Below are 26,915 nucleotides of genomic sequence, written 5' to 3'. Positions count from 1 at the left end.
CAACGCTGCCAAAATAATGAAATGTAAATTGGAAATCATGTATATACTTCATCGGACTTCATGTATATACTGTAGCACTTTTCTAGCCACTAAGGGTTTCTAGGCAGGGTCAGCCGTGCAAGGAGAGAACCAGCTTGATGGGAGCTCTTAGGGGGTTAGGTGCCTTACTCAAGGACACCTCGGCAAATTAGCCTGGCGGAGTAGAGGATTAAAACACCAAGACTCTCGTTGCTAGATGACCGGTATACCTCCAGAGCTACTGCCGCCCAAAAAAGACTGCATGTGACCATGGATGGCATAGCACATACTTCCCATGTGTTGCTGCGAAGCAAAAGCAAAGAATAAAGCAAGTATTGCTTTAAAAAAAAATTGTTTGGTTTCTTAAAAAAAAAAAAAAAAAAAAAAAAAGAAAACTAAAAATGTGTACAGGTACTCCTCACTTAACAACCAAGTTCTGTTCCCACAACCAGGTCGTTAAGCAAAGTGGTCCATAAGCGAGGGCCCGTGTTACTTCATAGTAAGGGGGCGTGGCCATTGCAAATGCTAGTGTAGTGAATACTGACAGACTGCGGGAACGAGACTGACTGAAAATGTCGATGAGATGAGATGCTGGACGCTGAGATGCCACGGTGTTCTACGCAGCGCACAATACCCACTGCTCGGAGAGCTGGTCCTAAGTCCGAGTGGGTCGTTAAACAGGTAGGTCGTTAAATGAGGAGTACCTGTGTGTAAAAGTTTTTACCCAAACAACCATGCTTCTAGGCTGAAGTTTAATGAATTGCGGATGGTTGGGTGTTCTTCTCTTGACACCGAGTCTTTTTGTATCCATTTGAGAGAAAGAGACAACCCCCCCGCCCCCATCACAAGATGACATAATTCAGGTTCAACACAAATTATTTGTTTTCACATACCAGCCTACACATTGCACTTCAACTCTGGAAGCCTTAGCATGCTAATGTAAACTACGGACAAAAGACTGACGTGTAATTCTATATGGTTTTTCAATGGGAGATTAATTGTCCAATTGAATGGCCAAACCGCACACCAGTCCTGATCTACCTAAAGAAAACATGCCATTTAATACATGCATTTCCTTATTTGTCATGTACCCACTCTACTATTTATACCCAACAGTTGACCATCTTGATTTCCAAATGGAATTTGAAAAAGTTCGGCACCACTTGAGCAACAACCAACCGTAGTGTGCCAAGAACCTTCATACATTCTCCGACCACCACCTCCCTCCACAAAATGTGCCCAAATACACTATGCCCGGAATATAAACTTAACATAAACTTAAACTCTACTGTACTTCCACTTATTTCAAAGGAAAGACCAGTGTCACCCAGAAACAAGCAATTTGGACAAGCAATTTGTCTGAGGTAGAGAAAACAAGGACAAAAGCATGGAAAGATTTGACTCAACTGCAAGCAAACATTCCCCGGGTCGAGCGAAAGAGACAATGGATTAGAGTGTGGTTTTAAATTGTTTTGAGGGCTGATCCCATCTGAAGTGCTGTGGAGCCTGCGGCCCCGAAGGCACGCACGCGGATGAGGAAATAGGTCAGCCAACGGAAATCGACGTCAAATGCAATTTCGGAAAAGCCCAGTCAGAGCCTCTTTAAAATCGGCCTTAAACTTGAAGGTCGGTGCGGGTTCGGGGGTTCTCGGGCTTCCATCGCCAACCGAATCAACACCAGATATGTGTATGCTTGTATCTTGCCACGCACGGAATTCTATTTTTGTCTGGGGAAAAAAACAGTTGGAACAACTCACAGAGCTGCGAGGCCGCTTCGGACTGCGTGGTTCACCGTTACAATGAATGCCGGCATTAGACTGTCTTTGTTCCAGAAACAACAATGTGAAGTGGGTGGTGTATGTTTTGATCTAGGGCAGGGGTTCTCAAACGTTTTGGCTGCCAACCCCTAAAATAAAAGTTGAAAAGTCTTCTCATTCAGAGTCTTCTCATTTCGCCGACGTTTGATCGAACAACAGTATAGTTAAGAAGGAATCTCTGTGGAGCTGGCACCCCGTGTGAATTTAAATAAAATGATTGCCATTTGTGCTGCGTTTGTGCTGATTTGTCTGTATTTTTTTCAAATGTCAGGTTAAAATAATGAAAATATCTAATCAAAATGGACCATATACTGCTTCTTGAATGATTTTTTTTTCATAACTATGTCGGGTTTTCCATAATAGATTGGGTTATTTAGACAGAAAACAGATCTTTGTGAATTGCATTTAATGATTTTGTATATATTTTTTTCATATTCCATGTGGCATTGAGATGAATTAAATGAGTTTGGCAAGACAAAGTATTTCCCCACAACACCTTGAAAAAACTGAAATCAAGAATATTTATGTTTTATATTCCGTGACACTTGGGAACGCAAAAAGAACTAGCACGACTGTGCAGCATATTAAACAGCCCGAGTAAATACACACAATTCTCACATAAATTGTACAAAAATGTGAATAATAAGCTGTGGCCCTATGCATCTGTTGACGTTTAAATGTGTCCTTCTTGGCCTCTGAAGTTTAGAATAGGTGGATAAATGCATTGTAGGTTTAGGCTGCCTTGGCCATGACATATTTTTAATGTACCATGGTTACCATTTGCTGTTACAGTTGTTGGGAAGACAGTGTCTCGCTGTTCTTTTAGGTAGCCCCCTTCTTCGCCATTTCACAAGAAAGCTTGTATTCAATTCAGCTTTAACACCAAAGGAAATTATTAAAAAACTAAATAAATGTCTGATTGAAGTGTGTTTGTTAGCTTCTGTTCTGATCATTCAAAATTGTAAGTAGGACAGACGGAAAAGTTAAAAAAAGGTAGATTCCAAACATCTAAATCCTTGGGACAGACAGATTCCAAACAAATTTTGGGACAGCGTCATAGTCTGGAAAACCATATGCGTGGGGTCCCATGCAGCTGGCGCTGCCTTTTGCCCTGCTGAAGGTTACATTTAAAAGGCGCTCCCTCACATCGGCAAACATATGGTTCGATTTTGCAAAACAGCTGCAACAACACACACACTAAATTAAATTATTAATCCAACTACAAGCTAATATCACTTGTGGTGTGAACTAATGTTACCCCGCAGAGGTAGAGCAACATCTGTTGATGCAATCCGCCGAGAATGTGTCTGACAATAGCATCCTATCATCTAAGGAACTTGCCAGACTCTCTTTAATGGCTGTTGGCAAAGATGGAAGGGGAATGCCTCTCCGAATCCTCACCAAGAACATCTGTACGGCTTCTGAGCTGCCAATGATCATCAGGAACAAAGTTAGGAGGCGAAAATATCTGGTTTAGTCAGGCCTGCCCTATATCCAGAATTTTTATTTTACTTATTATCTTTAACAAAGTGAAAGTCAATTTTTAGGTTCTATTTGTTGTTCATCATTAGGTTTAGTGTATATTGCCGTATTTTTATGTGTATTAGGTTAGGTTTTATATGTATCTTCACAATTTTCCATCTCTGGTATATTTTTCATTCTATTGCTTTATTATCTTTGACTATATTGTTGTGAGCTACTGTGACGCTGTAATTGTATTGTTGGGTGAAATACTCAATGCTCAATACTCAAGTATCCTTGAATTGTACTCGTACTGATGCTCAGTTTGAACTTCAGCAAGTCATCCTCACCATGTCTACATGCCTAAATGCAATGAGTTTCTGCCATGTGATTGGCTGATTAGCTATTTGTGTTAACAAGCAATTAAAAAGGTGAACCTAATAAAGTGGCCGGTGAGTGTACACACACACACACACACACACACACACACACACACACACACACACAGACACACACACACACACACACAGACACACACACACACACACAAATAAATATATATATATTTAACGACCGTTTGGACTTAGAAACAGCTCTCTGACCAGTCGATATTGTGCGCTGCATACAATACCACGTCTCAGCATCAAGCATCTATGTTTCTGAGTGATATTTTTATTATTATTCTTCGGTTTTTTGTTTTCTTTAAGACAAAATGTAGAAAGGAGAGTGTGTATAAATAGAGATTTTCAGTTGTCATTGCGCATAGCATTTTTATTTAAGTTATCCATTACAAAATAACTTATCACTTCACTTGAATTTGGTATTTTTTAGTAGTAGTAGTTTTAAACTTAAATTAGACACTTTTCAAAAAACTACTAAAATATGTGGGGAGAGAAAGTTTTGCAGGCAGTTGAGTGTGAAATAAACAAAGGTAATTGAATGAATATTGTGTAAAAAATTAAGAAGAATATAATCATTTTGTCTTGTGCGGACAAGACAAAATGATTATATTCTTCTTAACAGTTTAGAAAGCGCAAACTCTGAATTGAGAATTTCTTGAAACCAATAGAGAAAAAATAAAAATAAAACAAGCCTGAAGTTGGGGACGGGATGAAAAGAAAATAAGTGTCGGGGCGGTCCTCACCTTAGACCAGTTCAGGCGCTTCATGGACGCCTCAGGCTTGAACTCCTTCTTGGGCCTCAGGCCGTAAGGCAGCACGTGGAGGGTGGGGGAGCCGAACGCACCTGCCAGCCCCGGAGGGGGAGGAGGCGGGACGCCGCAGGGGGGAGGAAGAAGCACTCCGGGCGGTGGGGGTGGGGGCGGGGGAGGAGGCGGTGGAGGTGGCAGCGGACCTCCGGGGGGCGGAGGAGACAGAATGCCGGCGATGGATGCGGAGGGCGGAAAAGAGGAGGAGGCAGAACGGGCGGCGGACGGAGACAAGGCCAGCGGCACGGCTCCAAACTGGAGGGTGGGGGAAAAGTTGGTGAGGGATAAGAGTTTAATAAGTAGAGTTTAATAATTATGTTTAATAGCAATAACAAAAAAAAAAAGACAAAAACAACTGAATATATCCTGGTACTATCCTATGGAATTGTACTACAGTATATATTGAGATGAATATAAAGCTTTATTAATTCCCGGATTTAAGTTAAAGTGTTTTAAAATGAGAAATTAAAATGAGATAATAACACATTGTTTTTATATACACCGATCAGCCATAACATTAAAACCACCTGCCTAATATTGTGTAGGTTCCCCTCATGCCGCCAAACCAGCTCTGCCAGCCTAACAATGTATATATAGGTGGTATGAGTCAGAGTAATTTCCACATGAATGCCAGGACCAAAGGTTTCTGAGCATCACACTGCCTCCGCTGGCTTGCCTTCTTCCCATAGCCATGTCATCTCTTCTCCAGGCAAAGAATGTGCACGGACCCAGATCAACCACATGATGGAAGAGAAAACAGGATTCATCAGACCAGGCCACCTTCTTCCATTGATCCACGGTCCAGTTCTGATGCACACATGCCCATTGTAGGCGCTTTCGCCGGTGGACAGGGATCATCATGGACACTCTGACCGGTTTCCTCACGCGCATCAATGAGCCTTGGGCGCCATGACCCTGTCGTCACTTCACTGGCTATCTTTCCTTTGTCCACTTTTGGTAGGTACTAACCACTGCATTCCAAGAACACCCCACAAGACCTGTCACCTTGGAGATGCTCTGATCCAGCCGTATAGCCATTACAATTTGGTCCTTGTCACAGTCACTCAGATCCTTACGCTTGCCCATTTTTCCTGCTTCCAACACATCAACTTTAGGAACTGACTGTTCACTTGCTGCCTAATATATCCCACCCCTTGACAAGTGCCATTGGAATGAGATGAGCAATGTTATTCACGCCACCTGTCAGTGGTTATAATGTTGTGGCTGATCAGTGTAAATACGTATACAGGTACTCCTCACTTAACGACCGAGTTCCGTTCCTAGGACCAGGTCGTTAAGTGAATTGGTTGATAAGAGAGGACCCGTGTTATTCCACGATAAGGGAGCGCGGCCATTGTGAAGCTAGTGTAGTGAATACTGACAGACTGCGGGAACGACGCTGAGACTGAGAACGGTGATGAGATGAGATGTACACAGTGTATACAGTATAACATAGTATGTAAAGGGTGATGCACGATAAGATGCTTGACGCTGAGACGCGTATTGTAAGCAGCGCACATCTATCATTCAGCTTAAGTTCACCTAGTTCTATTAATATCTATACCTTGCAGGAATAGTGTCAAAGTGTACAATTAACGAAAAAGTCGGAAAGTACGGATGCTACTTTCAAAGGATCCGTGCTCCGGCAGGGGGGCCTTCGTAGGTGAACACTGCTCTCAACACCTGTGTTGAGAGCAGTGGTTGTGTGGGTGACCACACAAAAGCCTTATTGTGCCGCATTAACACCCACAGCTAAGTGGCAGCTTCCTTTGAGTTAATTTGAGGAGAAAAAAATTAAGTCTGAATAATTACACATCAACAGCAAAATACGGGGCAGTTTTCCAGTTTGAATGAAGCGATTGAGTGCTTTTTCAGAAAAAAGGAAAAAAATAATAATAATAAAAAAAAATAAAGAGCATTCACACTGGGGTCTCTCTCACAGCAGAGTCCGCCGAAAAAAATATCGTTCTCGCGCCAGCGGTGTGGATCGGAACAAAAAAGGATGAGAGAACGCGGTCAGAGATCGTCCCCTGTTCATCTGCAGCACATAGGGCGGAAATACAAAAGACCATGGCAATGGGTCTTGTGTAGAAAGTAGAATTTGGCCATTTTAAGGTTATTGGTAGTCCAAAACTAGGGGTGGGAATCGCCAAGGATCTCATGATAGGTTAATATTGCGATACTTGGGTCCCAATACGATACGATTGTGATTCTTTATGTTTTTCCATACACCAAGTATTGGGATGCTATGCAGTGATGTATTGTTAATTTATTCTGTTTTGGTCTTCCGCCCACACAGAGCTTCTTAAAAACTCTGGATGGATGCATGGGTATTAAAGAAATGTAAGCATTTTTCATATTTCGGTGATGGCGAACTTTATGAAACGCTAGCGTGCGCCAAAAACGATGGACACATTTTTTAATGTATCCGCATTAGTGCGGACATAGCCCATATCTCACAGCCGTATAGGTAAATAAAAAAATATCGATACAATATCATGAGGGAAAATAGAGGGACAAAGTTCAATTAAAAAAGCATATTTCCTATGTCGGTTAAGCCATCATTTGAGAGAAATATATCTGCGGAACCAATGACAGACAAAGCGATACAGGATCTGTATTGGAGATGGAGGAGGTCGAGCAGGGGATCTCCCCAGCATCTAACAAGTCTTCTTCCCCCTTCCTTTACAGAATGTATCAAACAAATAAAGAGGAAATGTACTCCCGGCAAGCTAGCAGAGACCAAATGGATGTAAGCGCCCATGAATCTCTGCTGAACTCACTTGCTTCCGAAGGACAAGCCAGGATGGGTTAAAAGCAGAGGAGCCATTTCACCGGCCACCATCAAGCATGTGCATGTGTGTGTGTGTGCAAGCATGTGTTGTGGAGTGTCGTGTGACAAATAAAGACTCTTTCTTTCTTCTTCTTCTTTCTTGCTATATACTGTGTGTATATACATTTATTTATATATATATATATATATATATATATATATATATATATATATATATATATATATAGTTCCCCCTTAAAGGTAAAAATCAAATGTTATAACCAGGGCAACAAAGCCGATGGAATTGTACAATAAGCACAAATGGCTTATTGATCGCGCCAGCAGTTTTAGATTAAAGACGCACACTAAAGGTCAATGTTGGCCCTTTACTCTGCCACTGCCTCTGGAGGGAGAACACCTCCGCTGAATTAACAAGTGTGTGTGTGTGTGTGTGTGTGTGTGTGTGTGTGTGTGTGTGTGTGTGTGTGTGTGTGTGTGTGTGTGTGTGTGTGTGCCTTTCTGTTTCAGTGTGTGCGAAAGGAAGTGAAAAATGCGTGTGTGGTTCCCTTTGAGTGCGTGTCTGGAGGAAAGAGTGTGTCAGGGTTCATTCTGCCATTACAAAATGAAATCCAAGGACTTTCAAGTACTTTTCTTTAAGCACTATTTATTTTCAATTTTCAAGGACTTCAATGTGATCTTTATAGAGCTCTACAGTGAGTTTCCGGAAGTGAAAACCCTGTCCATATTCTGAATAAAGGTATTCATGTCATAACCATCCCAGGTATACTAGAGCTATTAGATTGTGAAACGTTGGTGTACGCTGCTGTAGAAGCCACAGGTCCCTGTGATATCAACCTTGTTTTCAGAAAAATATGTTTTATTCCTGATGTCATGGAGAAGTACGACCCTACCCACAATCCTAAAGTGTAACAGCAACGTCTCTGATTGGTGGAGCTCGCTGTGACTGCGGAAATGTTTACATGGCCAGTGCAGACGTTGAGATCGGTGGTGACGCTACAACATCAGCTAATGAGTTCCTGTTACCACTGAACTCTACGTTTACGTGACGTTCACCACAGAGCAATACACCGATCAGCCTCAACATTAAACCCACTGACAGGTGAAGTGAATAACATTGCTCATCTAGTTCCAAATGCACCTGTCAAGGGGTGTCAAGGGATATATTAAGCAGCAAGTGAACAGTCACTTCTTGAAGTTGATGTGTTGGAAGCAGGAAAAATGGGTTAGTGTAAGGATCTGAGCGACTTTGACAAGGGCCAAATTGTGATGGTTAGGCTACTGGGTCAGAGCATCTCCATCTCAGAGAGTGAGTTAGTGTGCGAGGGAGCCAGTGTGTGTGTTTAAATAAGAAGGAGAGTTATAGTTTACATTGGAGCTTAAATGAGAAAGAGAGAGCGAGAGAGAGCTATCGTTGAGATGTGTCTGTGTGCGTGTGTGTGTGTGTGCGTGTGTGCGTGCCCACTAGAGCTTAATGTATCAGTCATCTGAGCCAAGGCGCTATTTGAGTATTCGCTCAGTGTTTACCCTCCCAAATTGAAAACTTATCAGGGAAATGAAAAGAGAAGTTTGCCCGCCCTTCCCTCTCCGAGTGTGTGCAGTTATCTCGCTCTCCAATGGGAATAAGAGGGGGCGACTCTGCAGTGGCCAGGGGAGGCCTTGGATGGCGGGAATGTGTGTGTGTGTGTGTGTGTGTGTGTGTGTGTGTGTGTGTGTGTGTGTGTGTGTGTGTGTGTGTGTGTGTGTGTGTGTGTGTGTGTTCTCACGATAAATTGCTTTTTTTTTTTTTTTTTTTCCTTTTAGGAACGGTTTCCTGTTATGGGATGGAGATGGGGGAATAAGGAGTCCAGCGCCACAGTCCTGGTCACTGCCCTCATTAAGCGTCAACCGGCACAGACACATCACACCAGAGTGCAAGCTCCGGTGGATTACGAGATATGGAAGAAGCGTAGCGAGATATGGTAACTAAATCAATGAAATAAATGTGTTGGATGTAAGCGGGGTATAGAAAGTTCAAGGTATAGAGGGCGTACAGAGGTTCAAGTTTAGAGAGAGAGATAGTTATGGAGTGAGGGCACCCACTTTACCCATCGATGCCAGGGTAAATACTGCATCCGTCTATTTTGCAGGAAACTGCAGTTTGCAATGATTATGTTATGTACTGTATGTAAAGTACTTATATATATGGGATGGAAGAATATGATATGAGATCAAACGCAACAGTGGATGGCCTCGTCCAAGGAAATACACCACTGTATTTCTCAGCGTATATTAGCTTATCTTTACCTTTTCAGCTTTTTAAGTGCAATGTTTACACATTTCTGTCTGTATGTAAGCCCTGTTACATACCTTACGCAAGCTACAATACATGAACACAGATACGTAACCTTACGCAGCTATATTACATACCATACGCACATTTCGGGGCCCTGCCGCTTCCCCCACAAGGGGGAACTAAATTCACTCATTTTTCGGAGATGCAGTGTCATACAGATGAGTGTTTGCCCAAATTACGTACATGAAACGCTCATCTTCTGCTGCCACCATTGCCATTTCAGTTTACGTTTACCCTGAAACAGTTACTAAATCAGTTGTGTCGTTTATTTAGTAGTATTTGTATTTAGGTTCCGTATGGGAAACAGGGGGAATTGCACCACACGTTTGTGTAGCGTTTCAGAATTTGAACGCGCACATTTGCAACGTGAAAAACGCACCTTGCGTTCCTCTTTGCGTTTGTCGCACGCATTGTCTTGCGTAGGGTACAATATATAAACAGGCCTTAGTCCAAATCCTCATATATATAATAGTGCATACCCCTTCAAAATGTAAGACTTACAAGGGCATTCCATTCAAAATCTAAGACTTTCAGACATTTGAATGGCACAGTTTAACAAAAAGGCAATGATTCAGTCCTTAGCATGGGCATTCAAGACACTCTGTGACTCAGTCGCAGAGCCCTGAAGCCCCGCCCCCCAGCTAGCGCGCTGTTTATTGAAAGTTAATTAATATTCTACGTGTCCCATTTTCAAATGTCACCAAATTCATCCCGAGCAATATACCTGCCAAGTGTGAACGGTTGTCGATGCAATCAAAGGACAAACAAACAGACAGAACTTCCTCCCTTTATAGTAATACAAATAATAATAATAATAATAATAATAATAATAATAATAATAATAATATCAACATTTTATCATTTTTCTTTTAGGTGAGCTTTACTTTTCTGTATTTATGTTTCCAATGTTTAAAATGTACTATTGGTTATTTGAGGTTATCTTCGCTTATCTATCTATTTATTTTCAATGCAACAGTTATATTCTGTTATATTGTTCAATTTTTGAGAAGTCCTCTTATTGTATATTTGTGTAGTTCATAATGATTGTTGTTGTCGTCGCTGCGTCATCATTATTATCATCATCATTATCAGTAGTAGTAGTAACAGTAGAAGTAGCAGAACTAATAGTAGTAGGAGTAGTGCTGCTGTTGTCGTCATTCACGTTGTTATTTTTGTTATTATTTCATTACTAATTCGGGTTCCAATTCCCGAAGGGAGTGGAGACCCCTATTGATTTTGTTCATGAAAAATTAAGGTATGAATGTCATGGAACCAACGAAACCACGGACAGGATAAATAAAATGTGGATTCGGGGCAGCGTCGTCCGAGTTTGATTCAAATCGGTCCATTTTTAAAGGAGACGTTAGTAAGAGATGTTACATTTCTCATTACACAGTGCAAGGAACAGGTATTTATTCTATGTTATGAAAGCATTTCAATTCTTTTTGTGTTTCTAGGTTCCAGATGCCTCAAAGAAGCCGACACTCCAAGGCAGCAAAGAAGTGGTGGGCAGAACGGGCTGCTTCAGAGGTCAGCCACTCTCCCCTCGAGAAAAAAAAAAAAAAAAAGACTAAAATACTTTCTGAAACTCTGAACAAAACTCTCACAACGACTGACCTAGGCTCCATGCATTTCTGCCTGCAGCGATATTTTCAATATTGTTTTATTATCTTTACTACATTATATGCTATGTGTAAAATAGATGTAATAATTGATACACATATCTTGTAATGCTTTGGCCATGTAAGAACTGAAATGCAGCAAATTTAAATGACAGAGAGACTGCTCCCGTGCCGCTTTGCAGAGCGGCAGTGCGCTGTGGCCGGGGGTGTGAAAGGGGCGAGGGAGCGTGGGTTTACCTGCGACTTGAAGGCTTGCAGCTCGGCCTGAAGCTCCGCTATTTGCTCCTCGCACTTCACCAGCTGAGCCTGCGTCTCCTGCCGGCCCAGAATCTCTTCGTCGAACTACGCATGGGGAGACAACAAGATGTCGCGAGCGCGCGCGCGCACACACACACACACACACCCACACACACACACACACACACACACACACACACACACACACACACACACACACACACACACACACACACACACACACACACACACACACACACACACACACACACACACACACACACGGCGGCTTTAAAGTAATGAGCACTGTCTTGTATTGTCCTTTTGTGCGAGTTACACCCCTTATGCCCTTTATACGGTCTCAGTTGTGTACTCTTCAACAAGAGGCGCTTCCATTCACAAGTGGGATCTACGAACCAACCTGTCGATCGTCCTTTTATCACCTTAACACGTGTCATCACTGAGTAAACATCAGTCAGAGTCCAGCAGATACGCGTGCACGTTTCTACATCCGATACAGACAGCAGCAACAGAATAAAGATTCATCTCAACCCGCGTTTCCGCAATGGGGAGGAAATTCCGAAAACATATTCCACTAGTCGGTCGTTTGCTTGTAGAGTATTTTCCGTTTACCGAAATGTCAGGCTAGCAGCTCTTCCCGGCTTTTGCATCTTCTCTACTTTGACCGCCTGTTCAAATCGAGTGGGACGAGCACGGAGGCGGACTAAGAAAGCAGAAAAAGGTCAAATTCATTATATGATGCATGAAGTCGAAAATCCAATCGACAACAAACTGGAAGGTTGTCTCCCAGCTTCAAAAAGGAAAATAATGCAGAGAAAATGAAGGTATCTCCATTTGGGCCATTATCGAAGGGACAAAAAGGCAATTGCTGGCCATTGCTTGTTGAAGCAATGGTCTCATGTGGATGATGTGATTATGTAACTATATTCAAAATACTTTATACTATATATAAGCCCGAAAAAGTATTTTGATCAGAGAGAATGTTTTTGTGTGTGTTTCGGTTATGAGTTAGTGCAGTGCCTCCAAAATATCTACTGGTATATAAAGCTATTATTACAAGGACAGACAATTTTTTTTTTAATTCAGTACATCTGTTAATTATGAAATCCCAATAAAACTTTCATTAATCACTTTTATCTGCTTTGCAACTTTTAACTCGGTTCCAGAGTAATGGCTAAGCACTTCAACCCTGCTTTATTGTGGTAAGATATTAAACAGCTGAAAATGGAGGCCAGAGAAAATACATTTCCAACTCAGCGTTTACGTTTATGCGGTAATGGCAGTTTTTTTACCGGGAAAATCAGCGTCCGACATAGTTTAATCTCTCCGGTCATGTCCGCTGAAAATAATTCCCTCCAAGCACAATTTGAAAAAGTGCTGGGCGATAATGATAATTATCACCATATTTATTTCCTCAATGTCGAAATAAAATAGACTCGATCACTTACATAAAAAAATCCATGGATCTGTTAATTTCCGCGTTTAGCAAGGGGCAACGGAAAGGCAATCAGTTTGGACGATATAAAGCTGATCTTTCACCTCTAACCAATCACGTTTGTCGATATAGAAATAAGCCACGCCCCCTCCCTTCTGGACAGGTTGCGCTCGTAAACACAGTAGACACGGAGCGGAGACAGAGTAGAAAATATTTGATAGGGATCCCTCCCATTTGACCGGTACAATGTGATCTCCCAGGACACATGGACCAGCATCAATTTTTTCTTACGGAAACTCTGTTCCAACTATATTTGAGACTCTTTCTAGTAATAAGATTGATGTTGCTGTGACTTTCTCACAAAAAGTAAGATAAGATTGTTTGGGTAAACAGTACAAGAAGATACGGTTCAAAACTTTGTAGATTAAATGCAAACCTTTTCTGATTTTCCGATTTAATTTCACACTGTCCCGCCACTCAAAGCTGCACGAATAACGCACCATGATAGTCAAATGCTCAGATTAACATTTTATCTACCTGCACATACATAATTAAAGGACTTTCTTGGTGAGGTGTGAAAGTAATTCCCTCTCACTAAGTTGTGACTTGAAATTGTGAACATTCATTAGAGCCCTCCTGTGAATTGAACTGCTACAATTCTGATGGAATAATGAGTTGTGTGTTAGTAGCCATCGACTGTGACAAAGAGCGGCGCTAAACACCGATCGAGCGTTCGTAAACGATGGTGTGAAATGGAAGGATGCTTACTTTCTGCGCCAACTCCGAAGCCCTTTGTTCGTACTCATCGGCCCGCGCCTTGTCCACACACACATCTGAAAGACCGCAACAAAGCACAGGGAAGGTTACACACGTAACTGGCGTATACAGGTGGAGAAACCCATTCCCCGAGATAAATTATTATATATATATATATATATATATATATATATACACATACATACACAAACAGTATATATACACACACATATATATATATATATATACACACACATATATATATATATAAATACACACACACACACATATATATATATATATACACATAAACAGTATACATACATACATACATACATACATACATACATACATACATACATACATACATACATACATACATACATACATACATACATACATACATACATACATACATACATACATACATACATACATACATACATACGTGTGTGTGTGTGTGTGTGCGTGTATTATTATTATAATTTTTTTTTTTTTTTAAGTGCTGAAGGTACCCAAGAGGTGGCCAAAGTCCACGTCCAGACGCTTGCGGTAACTGAAATCCGGGTCGGTGCCGCTGCGGTGGAGAACGATCTGAGACACGCACTCCTCGATGATCTTAAAGTACTGAGGCCTATGGGTCGGGTTGGGTCGGGGGTGGGCAGAGATAGAAAGAGAAAAAGAGGAAAGAGAAAGAGAGAAAGGAGGAAAGAAACACAACAAAATGGATGAAAAGAAAGATATTATCTAGAGGAGGACGTTACGCGGTCGACAAAACGATGGCAAGCGTCATTGTGCGGGTGTTTGTGTTTAAATGTACCATTGTTATCTGTCCAAGTTGCCATCCAAATACTGCAACTTTAACGTGTTCATTTGTGAAAGAAAAAAGCGGCACTTCCGCGGCAAAGCAAGCAGCAATTACATACAGTATGAAGAGCGCCTAAACACAATGGCTTATGCATCTGTGTCAGCCTCGCAGACGAAGATGTGCGAGGGAAAAGGTCAAACGAAACAATGTGGAGATGGAACTCCATTTTCTGCAGGAAAATGATAACAGCGGGAAGTCGAGAGAGAGCGAGAGAAGCGCGACCTCAGCCGGTCCTCTCTCCGACAACCAGGAGGCTCCATGGTAGAGTATTGGCAGGGAAACGGTCAGGGAGCTTCCTCTTACAGTGAGATCAAGCTGATCTTGAACATTGCCGTTTCGCTTCACCTCTATAGACGCGCAGATTTGGCGAGTACAGTTATAATTCAAAATAACCCAGAGGAAACGTTGACACGATGTACTTGAGTTGTCGATGTGGCGATGGTGGTGAAACGCACCGAGCACAGGTAATTGCAGGCTGAGGCTCGTAGCCCAGGATTCCTGTCAAAATTCTGCTCGAGGGCGCCGATCTGGCGAGAGCCAAAGGTGTGCCGTCTCGCTGCAAAGCGGAATGACATACGGAGCTGCCGGATGTGTCGCTGTCACAGGTTGTGGAGATATCGCCTGTTGGACTTGCTCATTATCACTGACAACACCAACAACACCAAATCCCCATATAGTGAGAAACAAGTGCATTTACAGGTTTCAAGCAGGGATTCGTTTAGGAAAAACCTCTTCTACCTCTCCTCTGCAGAAACATGGTCCCACCTTTACAACATCACTTAAGTTAGCTGTCCAAAGCGACTTACACGATTCCTACACCAATTCCTACACCGATGGAGGCGGCCACGCAAGGTTCATCGGGAGCGGTTAGGGGGTTAAGTGTTTTGCTCAAGGAATCTTCAGCACGCTACCAGGAGGGGAGGGGATCGGACCGGCAATCTTCAGAGTACTAGACGACCCGTACTGCCCTCCTGAGCCACTGTCCCCCTTGAGCTTTACAACGGATATCGGGAGCGGACGATTTCCGTCACGATCAATCTACAACTTATTAGAAAAGAAGCTAAATCAAAAGAAGGGCATGCAAATGATATCACACACACGGAAGACGCACTGGGTGGCACGTTCTTGTTTGTAGATGACTGGCTCTGAAGACAGGTACGCATTGTTTACTTCAAAAGATGACAAAATCCAATAGGGGAAGCGCAAAACACACCCAGTGGGTAGTCCAGTAGGATATGTTAATGGGATCTAATTTATACATAGTGGCTTGTGTAAATGCGTCGTAGTGGGGAATCTAATCAAGAGCAAAGGGAAGATAGAGTTAAAACTTTCAAAGCTACTTATTGCGACCTGAACATTTTTAAAGGCACAGCTTGATTCAGCACCATACTGAGAGGTACGATTTTCTAATTTGAAGAGTGTGGGTGCCCAGTGTACACCGAATTTGCCGTATATTCCACTTTAATTCTTTTAATTTATTTATTTTTTTCCCCTGAATATTACAATGGTTGAATTCAACCAACACATTTATTATGTTATATTGACCATAGGTGAGGGAGGACATGCAGGAGGTTGGCGTAAGTGAGGAAGATGTGCAGAACAGAAGGTATTGGAGGCAGATGATCCGCTGTGGCGACCCCTAACCGGGGGCAGCCCAGAGGAGAAGAAGAAGAAGTTTGACCATAATGTTGTTGTTGGTGTATTGTGTAAGGTAAACGTGGTTGACAACCTAGGCTAATAACTCAGACCAGATTCAATTTATTTCAATGCAACGGCGCAAACAGGGGATAGCGAAAAGTCGCCGCAATAGCTTTGAATAGGGTCCAACTTTAGGTATAAGTATAACAGCACTGGCTGTTTTAGACATTTGGGGGGTTGGAGCCCAGGCTTGAGGAAGCTATTATTATAGCTGCGTCACATCATCTTATATCATACACAATTCTAAGTTGTCAGAATATAAACTGCAGAGTGTTTTGCCAACCGTGTTTCCTTAATGTCGATGTTTACGATCCATGGTTGTGAGGCTGGCTACCTTGCCTTGCCAGCCTTACCAACTTGAATGCTCTGGAAATGTGCAAGGTGGGGTTTGTGTTTCACTGCCTATTTCTGCTGTGACCCAGTATATGAAAACCCATGAAAACCATAGATGTTTCATTTTTTTTCCATTTTTGTGTTCCAAGTACATAAGTAGCAAGTACCAAGGACAAATGACACACCACTCAGTGGATACAGATCCCAGTGTATGGGTAGTGCTTTGCAGCTTTTCAATGAACCGAACAAGCTCATGTATATCTTACCACCTATTTTTTATTCAATTTTATTTTCTTTGCCTGATCTGTCTGGTTTTCATCTTTCTTCAATTGTTTATTTAATGCTACCTGACTGCAGCATACACGTAAGGAACTTTAGAACTGTATGTTTTGAAAAGTGCAAGTAAGTGATTGACTTACTTGCATAAAAATATATAGTATACTGTATATCAGTTTCACTGATATATACAGTACATGTATATAACAATAATTTGTAAATTCTTCCTGAAGAAATACTTCCAAACTCTCTCCCAATGGTTGGGGAGATCAGACTGTCAAATCAGACTTATAATTGCCTATAAATAACCTCATAATGGTAATCAAATATATATATCTATATAATTTGTGATGCATTCACGTAAGCAATAAGGTCACAGAGAAAAGACATGTCAAGAAAAATGACGTACTGAGCTGCAACACTCGACTATGAAAGTGACCGAGTGTATAAGATCCATTCACACTATAATGATTTCAGATGAATGAAATTAAAATGAACAAGGACCATACATGCTGTGTGTGTGCGTGTGGTGTGTGTGGTGTGTGTGTGTGTGTGTGTGTGTGTGTGTGTGTGTGTGTGTGTGGGGGTTCACTCTCTTGCGTGATTTTCTTCCTCTCCCCCAACCCCCTACCCCCCTCTTCTCAGGGTGAGAATCTGAGAGCGATGCATTTCATATTCTGCACATTAGAGCCTCATCTTTTGATTAAGCCAAGGTTTAACTCACGCCCAGCTGTGAGCGAAGCCGACATTAAAACAGGCCTTTGAAAAGTACCATTAAAGAGAAAAGATGAGACACTCCGGGGCTGCGCTTGCTGTAGACGGTCCTGAGATGAAAGACGGAGCATTCCCTTTGTTAGTCAATGTCATTCAGGAGCTTTAAGGGCCGTGTCAGACCTCCGGTGTAAAGTAAAATAAAAAAACAGGTAAAGTAAATCAGTAAAATTCTATCAAATAACACTTCTTCTCACCTATGGCCAACATTGGTGACGTCGAGAGGTGGCTTAGCGCTGACCTTTCGCCGTGTGTCGGTGTGTAACTAATTTCACTATCAAAACCTTCATTTAGAGGAAACTTTATCCATCCAATGATAATCCAATAATAATTTTCAAGAACTTTTCAAGCACTTAAGCAAAAAAAGGAGCTCCTTCAAAGGCATTAGAGTACTTACATTTCTCAGGACGAAATCCAAACATTTCAAGGACCTGGTAAGAACACTGGATTTGTAAACCCCCTTGAGGAAATTCCGGTGTTCAGGATACGTATTTTCGCTAACTATGTGTGTGTGTGTGTGTGTGCGTGCGTGCGTGTGCGTGCGTGTGTGTGTGTGTCTTGGGTTTTTTTCTTTTTTACCTGACCAAGTAGTCATTGCGAATGAGCATCAGGTGTTGCAGAATGGAGAGGAAATAGTTTTCTGCCTCGCTGTCCTTCACCATGTTCTGAACAATACCGAACACATCTTCCACAATGGTGCAAAGGGTCAAGGACGGTACGTGGACGCCAAGCATTTTAAACAATATGAAACATGCCACAGGTGTACACGGACAGCCGAGGGCTATTGGGAGAAACGGACAGAGAGGAGTGAGCGATTTGTTTGGACTCGAACTGTCTTGCGGGTTTTTTTGCGTTTTTGTTATTCCCTTCAGCAAAACGTATTGCCTATTCAGGATCAGAGGCCCGATTCGAACAATGTTTTATGAACCAAACTCAATAGAGAAGCTTTCACCATTGACCTTTGTGTATTTGATAATGGCGGTGAGTGTGAGCTCGCAAGCCAGCTAAGTGAACGCTATAATCAGCTAATGCAATGTTAAACATGGATTACTGACCAAAAATACATTTACCTAAATACAGTATGCTATAAAGTGGGATAACACCACTCCGGGCACACTTAGATTGTGCTTATTCATGACTTTGCGATTAATTTGGCCTCGGGATCTTGGGAAGAAACGTTCAGTGTTCCTGAGAAGGGCAATACCACCCTGCTTGATAAAAATGATGTGACAATAGTGTACTTACTTTGGTTGAGGTTTTTGAATACGAGAAATTACACAGTATCTCATACAGGAGCCATAGTTACTGTTAAAGTGCCCACCAGTTGCATTCTTGATTTATTTTAGACAAGGACATAGCCACATAAATAAATAAATAAATAAATAAATAAATAAATAAATAATACATTTTGTTCTGCTCACTGTACCTGAGGCAAAACGCTGCTTAATTTTTGTTTATCTCAAGTCGCAATGGGGCAATCGCGACCGTCTTCTTCGGCGGCATGATTAACCCATTGAAGGTATTCTTTAAATACTGGAATGTATAAAAGATTTTGATTCCTATAATTTCAGGATGACTACCCAATGATCAAAAAAACAAGGGTTAGGTTTAAACGATTTAAACGACGCAGAGTTTTCTTTTAATGAGGAACCCTTCGAGAAGACATTTACCCCATGAACCTTAAACGTCTAAGTGTTGTGTTCTGCCGTGAAGACAAGGATATTCCAGCTCACTCCTGATGTCCTCCAGCCTGTGGGAGAACTCCATCATGTCCTCCTCCTTGTGCTCCTCAAACACCTTCAGCTGGATGTCTAGAGCGTCGTTCCTTATCACCGCCAGTTGCTGCAGAGGTGGCAGGATGCAGAGATGAGCGAAGAGGGGGAAAAGAGGGACATGTAAAAGAAATTGGAGGTTGTGGGGGGTTCCTTTTTTCCCCTGTCTGAAGGGAAACTTTGGGCCCCGAGTCAAGTGCAAGAGCTCAATCTAAAACCCTATCGCCTGTTATGGTGTACGGGTGCATAGGGAACCGGCTCAACGTTTCAATCTATCTGTTCACTGGTGAGCAGGCGACATTGTTTACGGCAGGCAAACATGTTAGGGTGGTGGAGGAGCCCGCAGGGAGAGAGCGCCGGCCAAACGGCCGAGGAGCCCGATTGGCTGAAGTCTCTCCTCTGAGTTTCATCCATTATGTGCCAGAGCAAACACAACATATTTCACTCAAGTGGACAACTCATTTAAATATTAATAGACTTAGTATGGCGCTTGTTTTTTGTTGTGTGTGTGTGTGTGTGTGTGTGTGTGTGTGTGTGTGTGTGTGTGTGTGTGTGTGTGTGTGTGTGTGTGTGTGTGTGTGTGTGTGTGTGTGTTGAGTTGGCGAGGGGGGGCTTACCGGCAATATCTCTTTCAGGCCACAGCGCATAAATTCATTCCTGATGTGGAGCCTGAAGTCCAGCTCATCAGGAGACGTTACCAGTGCGTTGATGAGCTGCATGCACGCCACCTAGCATGTGGAGAAGGACGGGGCGGTAGTTGAGCAGAAAGGAGAGAGAGAGAGAGAGAGAGAGAGAGAGAGAGAGAGGGAATGTGGGGATCATAATGAGGATAAGAAGACAGCAAGTGATAGTAGCAGAGGATAGGGGCGGAGGGGGTGAGAGAGAGAGACAAAAGACAAGAGGGAGATGTTGAAAGAAGCGAAAGACAAGGGGAAACAGAAACACGAGGGGGAAAAAAATAGATTTCTTTATGCGTCGATTGATACAGAAGGGCGGCGGGCCCGGCATGCTAAACGAATTACTAAGTATGAATGTCCCTGAGGAAGCAGAGGACCAGAACTAATGCAGGTCTATTCTCTGCGGTCGCCAACATGAGGAGTTGACTTTAATATTAATGTGACAACCTCAGACCTAAACACACAGAAACCAACGCGCAGTCAATTTCAGGGCAATCTTTTGGAAGCTGTTCTTGGTCCCACTGCGAGTTTGGTTTGGTTTGGTTCGGTGCGCAAGGACTGCCGAATTCTGTGGCTATTCAACTAGCCGGGCTAACAAAAAGACAGAGAAAAATAAAAAATATATATATTATTGATAAAGTAAGGCGATCCACTCATGTGTGAAATGAGGGCATGGCAACGCTGCGGAGGAGGAAGGATGTTGTTATGTCTCAAGGTTCATTGTCATTTTGATAGCAAGCTCTTATTTTTTTTCTCGTGCCGTGGCATTCAAAGCTTAGTAATTATCTGTCATCCAAGTGGCACCTTAGTATTGAACTGATAGTTGGCTATTATAACAGGTAACTCCGGCGCCCAGACTGATTATTATTGCTCATTATTTATTGTTTGGCCAGTGAGCCTTTCTCTTCTTGCCTTCAATAAAAAACTCACACCATGGCGGCGCCCCACTGCCAGAAAGACTCCGTCTCCCTCCCTAAACCCCTACCAGTGGGCAGAGACTACCACATCAAAAATATTGATATATATATAAATACATATAAAACTGAATACGTGGCAACAAATAGGTAGGCTCAATGTAGGGTGAAGTGATCTAGAGAGTGCAACAGAAAAGCACTTGTGCAATGTAGCAAAGAGAGCGCGACTGAGAAATGGGGGCATAGTTAAAACAGTTCAAGACCAGGTTTGCCAGATGGTAAGAGGGTGTAGCGTTTGTTACTCTCCAATAAAATTGTTTTGTTCCACAGCACTGGCATGACGTCCGAAGATGAAGCTGTGAATTGCTCCAATCAAATCTAATCCTTGTGAATATCTGTTGATGCCTAGGCTTTTTTAAGAATAAAAATGCTGTCTCTCAGCCTCGGTTTCACACACGTGAGGAAGTGCACGGGGCAAGCGCTTCCACCACCTCAAGAGAACATTCAGGAGTATTTGTGCTTGGCAGTCCCCGGTGGGTGTACACTGTATTTATTGTCCAAACACACACTCCCCCTCAGCCAAAGGCTGCCACGGGAGACAAAAAACGAATGGTGGAAAAAAGGGGGAAAAGCCCCTAGCCACACACTAGCGCAGGAAGGTAGCAGTAGCTGTATCTTAATAATACATGGGGTTAAACGGGATCAGAGCTGGCCATTAGCAAGTGGGAAATACGCTGCGCCATGCATCAATAAACACAAGCTGTGGCCTCCAAGCCAGCCGGCACAAAGGCCGTAGTTAAATGACCACAAGTCTGTTTGTGGAAAGGCTGTTTGAAAGGCAATAATACGTGGAGCTCACCGCCTCCTGACTTTCAATCTCTCGGTTTCCTTTTTATTTAGTTTTTTTTAGTTCTCTTCCTTTCCCAATTTGTTGCTAAATCCCCTGCTTTTTCTCTGGCACGCTCCCTCCCTACGCCCCACCCCTCTATAAATATTCAGAGGTTCCCCACAGTTCTCAGTCTGTCAACGTTTGTCACGGACGGAATTCAACTCACACTCACTAACTAACACACTAATTATATCAACAATAATAATACATACAAAAAAAAAGGCAACACTGTGTGGGTGCACGTGTAGAATTCAGATTTGTCTGCTTGCCTGTTAAAATTCCAGATGTCCTCGCTGCACACACATGCGACACAAATTGCAAAGTGGACAAAGCAACGGTGTGTTGGCAATTGTGTGATAATAATCACAGCTCCACATGTAATTCCTATAATGAGTTTCTGTGGCCTCCAACGTCCCTGTAATGTAATGGCACAGGAAGCTCCAGCTGTATAGCCTAGGTGCCGAAGGCATCACCGGAGAAGGCAATTACATTGCGGTACCGGCTCTGAGTGTCTTGTCTTAATTGGGTTACCGTCACCCACACGCTCTTACATTTTCCACTCCTTGTGGTTCTCCCAGGTCGGTGGGGCCGTTTTACAAAGTAATTGAAGACAAGGTTGTTGGTTTGACACCAACAGATTCCAGCAGTTTTTACCATTGGGTTTACAAATACAGAAAAGAAAATATTAACAACAACATCAATACACAGAACTGCTGAATTGTACAAAAAAAGACAGCGGAGTCGGATCGGAGACACACTGAGGCCATCATCTGGAAAATGTAAAAATATAAATCTTGTTGGGATGTAATTTGCACTTCTGAGTGACTTTTGTGGAGTTTTAGCGGGGGACAACTGAGCGCCGACAGCTGAGCCTCTACCTCGCACTCACCTGTAATTGAACGGAGCGATCTTGGAGTCCTTGTACGACAGGGGCGAACCTCTCAATGGCTCGTTGTTCTCCTGCTGTGGTCATGGCTTCAAGGACCTTCTCCAGACTGAATGAGAAATTGAAATAGAGCAAGACAAAATGGCATTTGTCTCATGACCCATTCTGGAAAATTCTACCCCAAAATAGGAAATAGAACACTCAGCTGAGGATGGTAAATTTGATATTAAAATGAGCAGGTCTGCTTTAGCTCTATCTTAAAAGGGATATGATTTGTTCAATCCATCTGCACTCTGCCCTGACAATGTGTGTCCTGACAACACATATGTTCAAATCGTGATATTCCCGTTGACACGTCTGACCCTAAATTATATTTAATGTCCCTATTTCCCCCACAAGTACAATTTCAGGAACCAGGAACTTAGTACTTATGAACTCCGACCTTTGCTGTACTTAACTATGGCGGCTGCAAGCAACGCAATAATTGAACACTCACTGCTTGTTCCTAAAGCTCGCTTCTTCAAACTATTTAGTTTTAAAAAAGAAAATGGAAATCCAGAGCCCGAAAGACTGCGACCGATGAGACCAAATAACACATTGAATTAGTCGCGAGTTTCACACCACCCCCTCCTGATCTACACAGTGCCTAGGTGAGATAAGCAAACAATCCAGACATTTTTTAAGGAATACAAAGCTCCTGTTTGAGAAGGTTCCAGACGTTGATTCCTCAGTTAGTTCCTGTGCCTATGTGGAAAAGTGGCTTATACTCACTGTCACTAACTCAAAAATACTTGTACTTGCTCTAGAGCAGGGGTGGCAAACCTCTGGTCAACAGACTTATCATGGCCCTTGAATAGTCATAATGGTGTGGTGTGGGGATGGTGTGGTTTGAGCAGCCACACCTGACCTGGGTCTAGGTAATTGGGAGCCCAGGATCAAAGTAGCAACAGGTAAAACCCCCATCCCCACAAACACTCAGGATAGAAGCCCTTGACATGACACATCTCCATCTGCTCCTGGTGTTATTCCAACTAGCCCACTCTCTACAATAAACTGGTGTGTCTACAACCCCGTCGTCTGTGTCTCTGTGCTGGAGGTCCCTGAAAACGCCACTTGGGTGGCATGTGGTAGGCAAAACTGCCACAAATAATCTGTCATGCTGGCATATATGTAATCATTTATATAACCTTAAACAGGAAATAGGTTCCTCACCCCAGAGAGCTTGGAATTAAGACTGCATAGCCTGCAGTATTAGTTATGCAGTACACAGAAAGGGAAAACGTATGCTTTTCCACATTACCAGCACATCTATCCAAAATAATTGTGAGCTCATGTTGAGTAAAAATCAAAGGAAAACACGGCCTCTGCTATTAACAGAGGAAAATGGATTAAATGATTGCAGGTGTGTGGGTGGCGTGACGGAGGAGAGGACATACATGTTCTCTTCGCCCACAATGCAGATGGCTGACAGCAGCTTGACCACATCTGTCATCATGGCAGGCTGGGTTGGCTCAATGGCCCTTGCCAACAAGGACAGGCTCTTCTCCTCTCCAAGGATACGCTCTAAGCCATACTGAAATAGACAAAAAACACTCAATCAATGTCAATTTTACAACAAGAACCAGGTAATGATATAATATGATATAATGAGGAAAATTAAATGCAGTTTTAGATCACCAACATGTAACATCACTTGTATTTTTTCCAATAATGCATTTTGTACCGTCTCTTGCCTTTGGAAAAAAAACGCTGTATGAGGTTTATAAGATATAAACTTGTATTTCTACTGTTTATTTTCTCGTATCGTTATGGATAAAATTGTACAGAATATCAGAAAAGCGACTTACTAATAACAAAAGAATGTCACTGAATGTTTTATAATCTTATATTCAAGGTTTGTAGATTAAAAGACTGCAGTGTTTCCTTCACATAGACTTTAGAGGACAGGCTGCCCAGGTATATAGAGCTCAACAGTGACCGCCCACTTTTTGAACGGCTCCGGTTTCCAAGGTGAATTTCCCATTAATTTAGTCCATTGACGGTTCAGAAAATCCTTAGAGTTAATCTGCAACTGGAGTTAAAGTTCTCAACCTGCAATGCAACTCTTTATTAATTCTTAAATCATCAAGAACTGCTGCAATAACTAACTAAGACCTGAGCACCATTTTTGGTTATAGAGAACCACCACCAACCCTCCTCTTTGTTGAACTGTTTATCATGTTTGGGTCTATAAACAACTAATCAATACTCCAAGAGGGGGAGAATCACCACAGGTGAGACAAATAAACATAGAAACAAACAACATTTACACAAGAACATAAACATTGGACGACAACATGTATTGAAAAACAGTTAATCCGGTCCATTAAAACTGGAACTACAACTGGTCACGTGGTCTCTTCCTGTCATATTTATGGGAGTAAATGAGGGAGGAAAGGAGAGGGATGCAACCAGGAGGGTGCTGCGGTGCACTGGAAGCAGGTATGGTGGTGTGTGTATGTCTGTGTGTGTGTGTGTGTGTGTGTATGTGTGTGTATGTGTGTGTGTGTGTTTGCTGGTGAATGTAAACGACTTATCCCAGTTGGTTCTGGTGTATAAGGTCAGTGTTATGTTGTGGCGCCCCCCCGAGCTCCACAGCCACATAGACACCCTACAACTACAGGAAAGCCCCAAGCACCCCGCCCTGCGGCTACAGAAGATCCCCGAGTCCCCAGAGAAGCCGGAGGGCCGTGAAGCAACGCCCGCCCCAGGGAGCACGAGGAGACCCTGCACCCACCCATCCCTAAGTGCAGGCACGGACCGCGGTTCCGGATCCAGGCCCCGCACCAACAGACCCACACCCCATCCGAACCGCCCGCCCTGCTGGTGAGCTGGCGGGACCCCCATGCCCATCCATGGCCCACGTAAGGGCGAGGCCCGCCCCACCGCAGCCGACCAGACGCCCCACCTGCCGCGAGCGCCGAGTGCCCATCCATGTAGCAGAGTGTGCTCAAATCAAATTCTCTGAAAGCCATCGTTGGTAAAGGCTGCTGCCCGCGCTCTCTGATTCAGGTGGATAAGAAAGCGCTCCAAGATTGAATCGAGTTGAGAGACAGCAGGAAAGATGGCAGGAAACACAGCAGGCTGCGTCCCACGGAAACACGGAAAACTTAAATTTGTGTCAGTAGCCCCATGTTTACATAACATCAAATATACAGAGTAGTTCAAAACAACGTTATACGTAGTAAAATAAACAATCTACACAAAGGGAAAGTTGTTCACCGCTAACTGTCAAGCCAGCTTGTTGCCACCACGTCAGGTCTGTTATCTTGGTAAACTCAGGCCCAAGGGATTAAAAATTCCAACTTAAAGCTCAACTTAAATAGCCCCTCCATGGCACCAACATGTGAATAAGGGGAGCACAGGCCGGCAGGTAATTCTTGTAATTTCCAGTTCAATTTATTTCTTAATGGATTCAACAGCAAATCGCACCTCAAAGTGTAAGAAATGTAAAACAATATAGAACAAATTATAATGTCATTTAAACCTGGTCAAAATTATGTGGATTCTTTTTTTTCTGTAAAAGGTACTATAAAATCCTATTCAATCTCAACATTAAGTGATGAAAAATACCAAAGATACATGCAAACACAATTGCCACAATAACTGAAGAATGGTTCATCTGTATGGAATAGAGCATTGGCACTTTGAAAACAAGGCTACTTATTAAAATATGGTTCCTCTCTTGCAACAAAACCGATGAATAATACAGGACCTCTCAAATTGAGTGACTGTTGAACGATTGTTCACCTCTGTCCTCTGACTATAGGTGTGGCTGCAATTGAAGAGAGGATTTGGATATATTTGGAAATGTGCAAATCTGTCAAGTGGATAATGAAATATGTTTTTATTTATCTTAGAAACGCTGCCATTTGAATGTTCTGCTTTAGAGTGTTATTGTCATAAATTAGGTAGGTATAGAAAGTATGACAAGCAACAATGTAGCATCTGGAGTAGGAGTAAAAGGAGCAATATGAAGTCTGATCTTCAACCAAAAAAGGCCAAAGCAAAAAACAAAAAACAAATGGCCTGAGGAACATTTCAAACATGCAAATGTGACCTGCAGGTCCTATTTGAGGGTGGCATTTGGAT

General features: G+C 42.6%; 1 protein-coding gene across 1 annotated transcript in view; it reads right to left on the bottom strand.

Moving 5' to 3' along the window:
- LOC307227896 (protein diaphanous homolog 3-like) overlaps positions 1 to 26,915 on the bottom strand; it is a gene marked incomplete at its 5' end in the record, with an annotated part of 362,969 nt that overhangs the window by 208,353 nt on the left and 127,701 nt on the right. The window contains 9 exons of the mRNA XM_079997337.1: positions 4,441 to 4,758; positions 11,489 to 11,593; positions 13,713 to 13,777; positions 14,216 to 14,334; positions 18,226 to 18,361; positions 19,380 to 19,488; positions 20,036 to 20,146; positions 22,788 to 22,893; positions 24,221 to 24,357. Of these exons, the coding sequence (XP_079853463.1) occupies positions 4,441 to 4,758; positions 11,489 to 11,593; positions 13,713 to 13,777; positions 14,216 to 14,334; positions 18,226 to 18,361; positions 19,380 to 19,488; positions 20,036 to 20,146; positions 22,788 to 22,893; positions 24,221 to 24,357 (1,206 nt within the window). The remainder of the gene's footprint in view (positions 1 to 4,440; positions 4,759 to 11,488; positions 11,594 to 13,712; positions 13,778 to 14,215; positions 14,335 to 18,225; positions 18,362 to 19,379; positions 19,489 to 20,035; positions 20,147 to 22,787; positions 22,894 to 24,220; positions 24,358 to 26,915) is intronic.

Source organism: Zeus faber (genome assembly GCF_960531495.2).
Source record: "Zeus faber genome assembly, chromosome: 3".
NCBI classification, from domain to species: domain Eukaryota; kingdom Metazoa; phylum Chordata; class Actinopteri; order Zeiformes; family Zeidae; genus Zeus; species Zeus faber.
The sequence above is the reverse complement of the archived record's forward strand: the minus strand, read 5'-3'. Positions and strand labels throughout refer to the sequence as shown.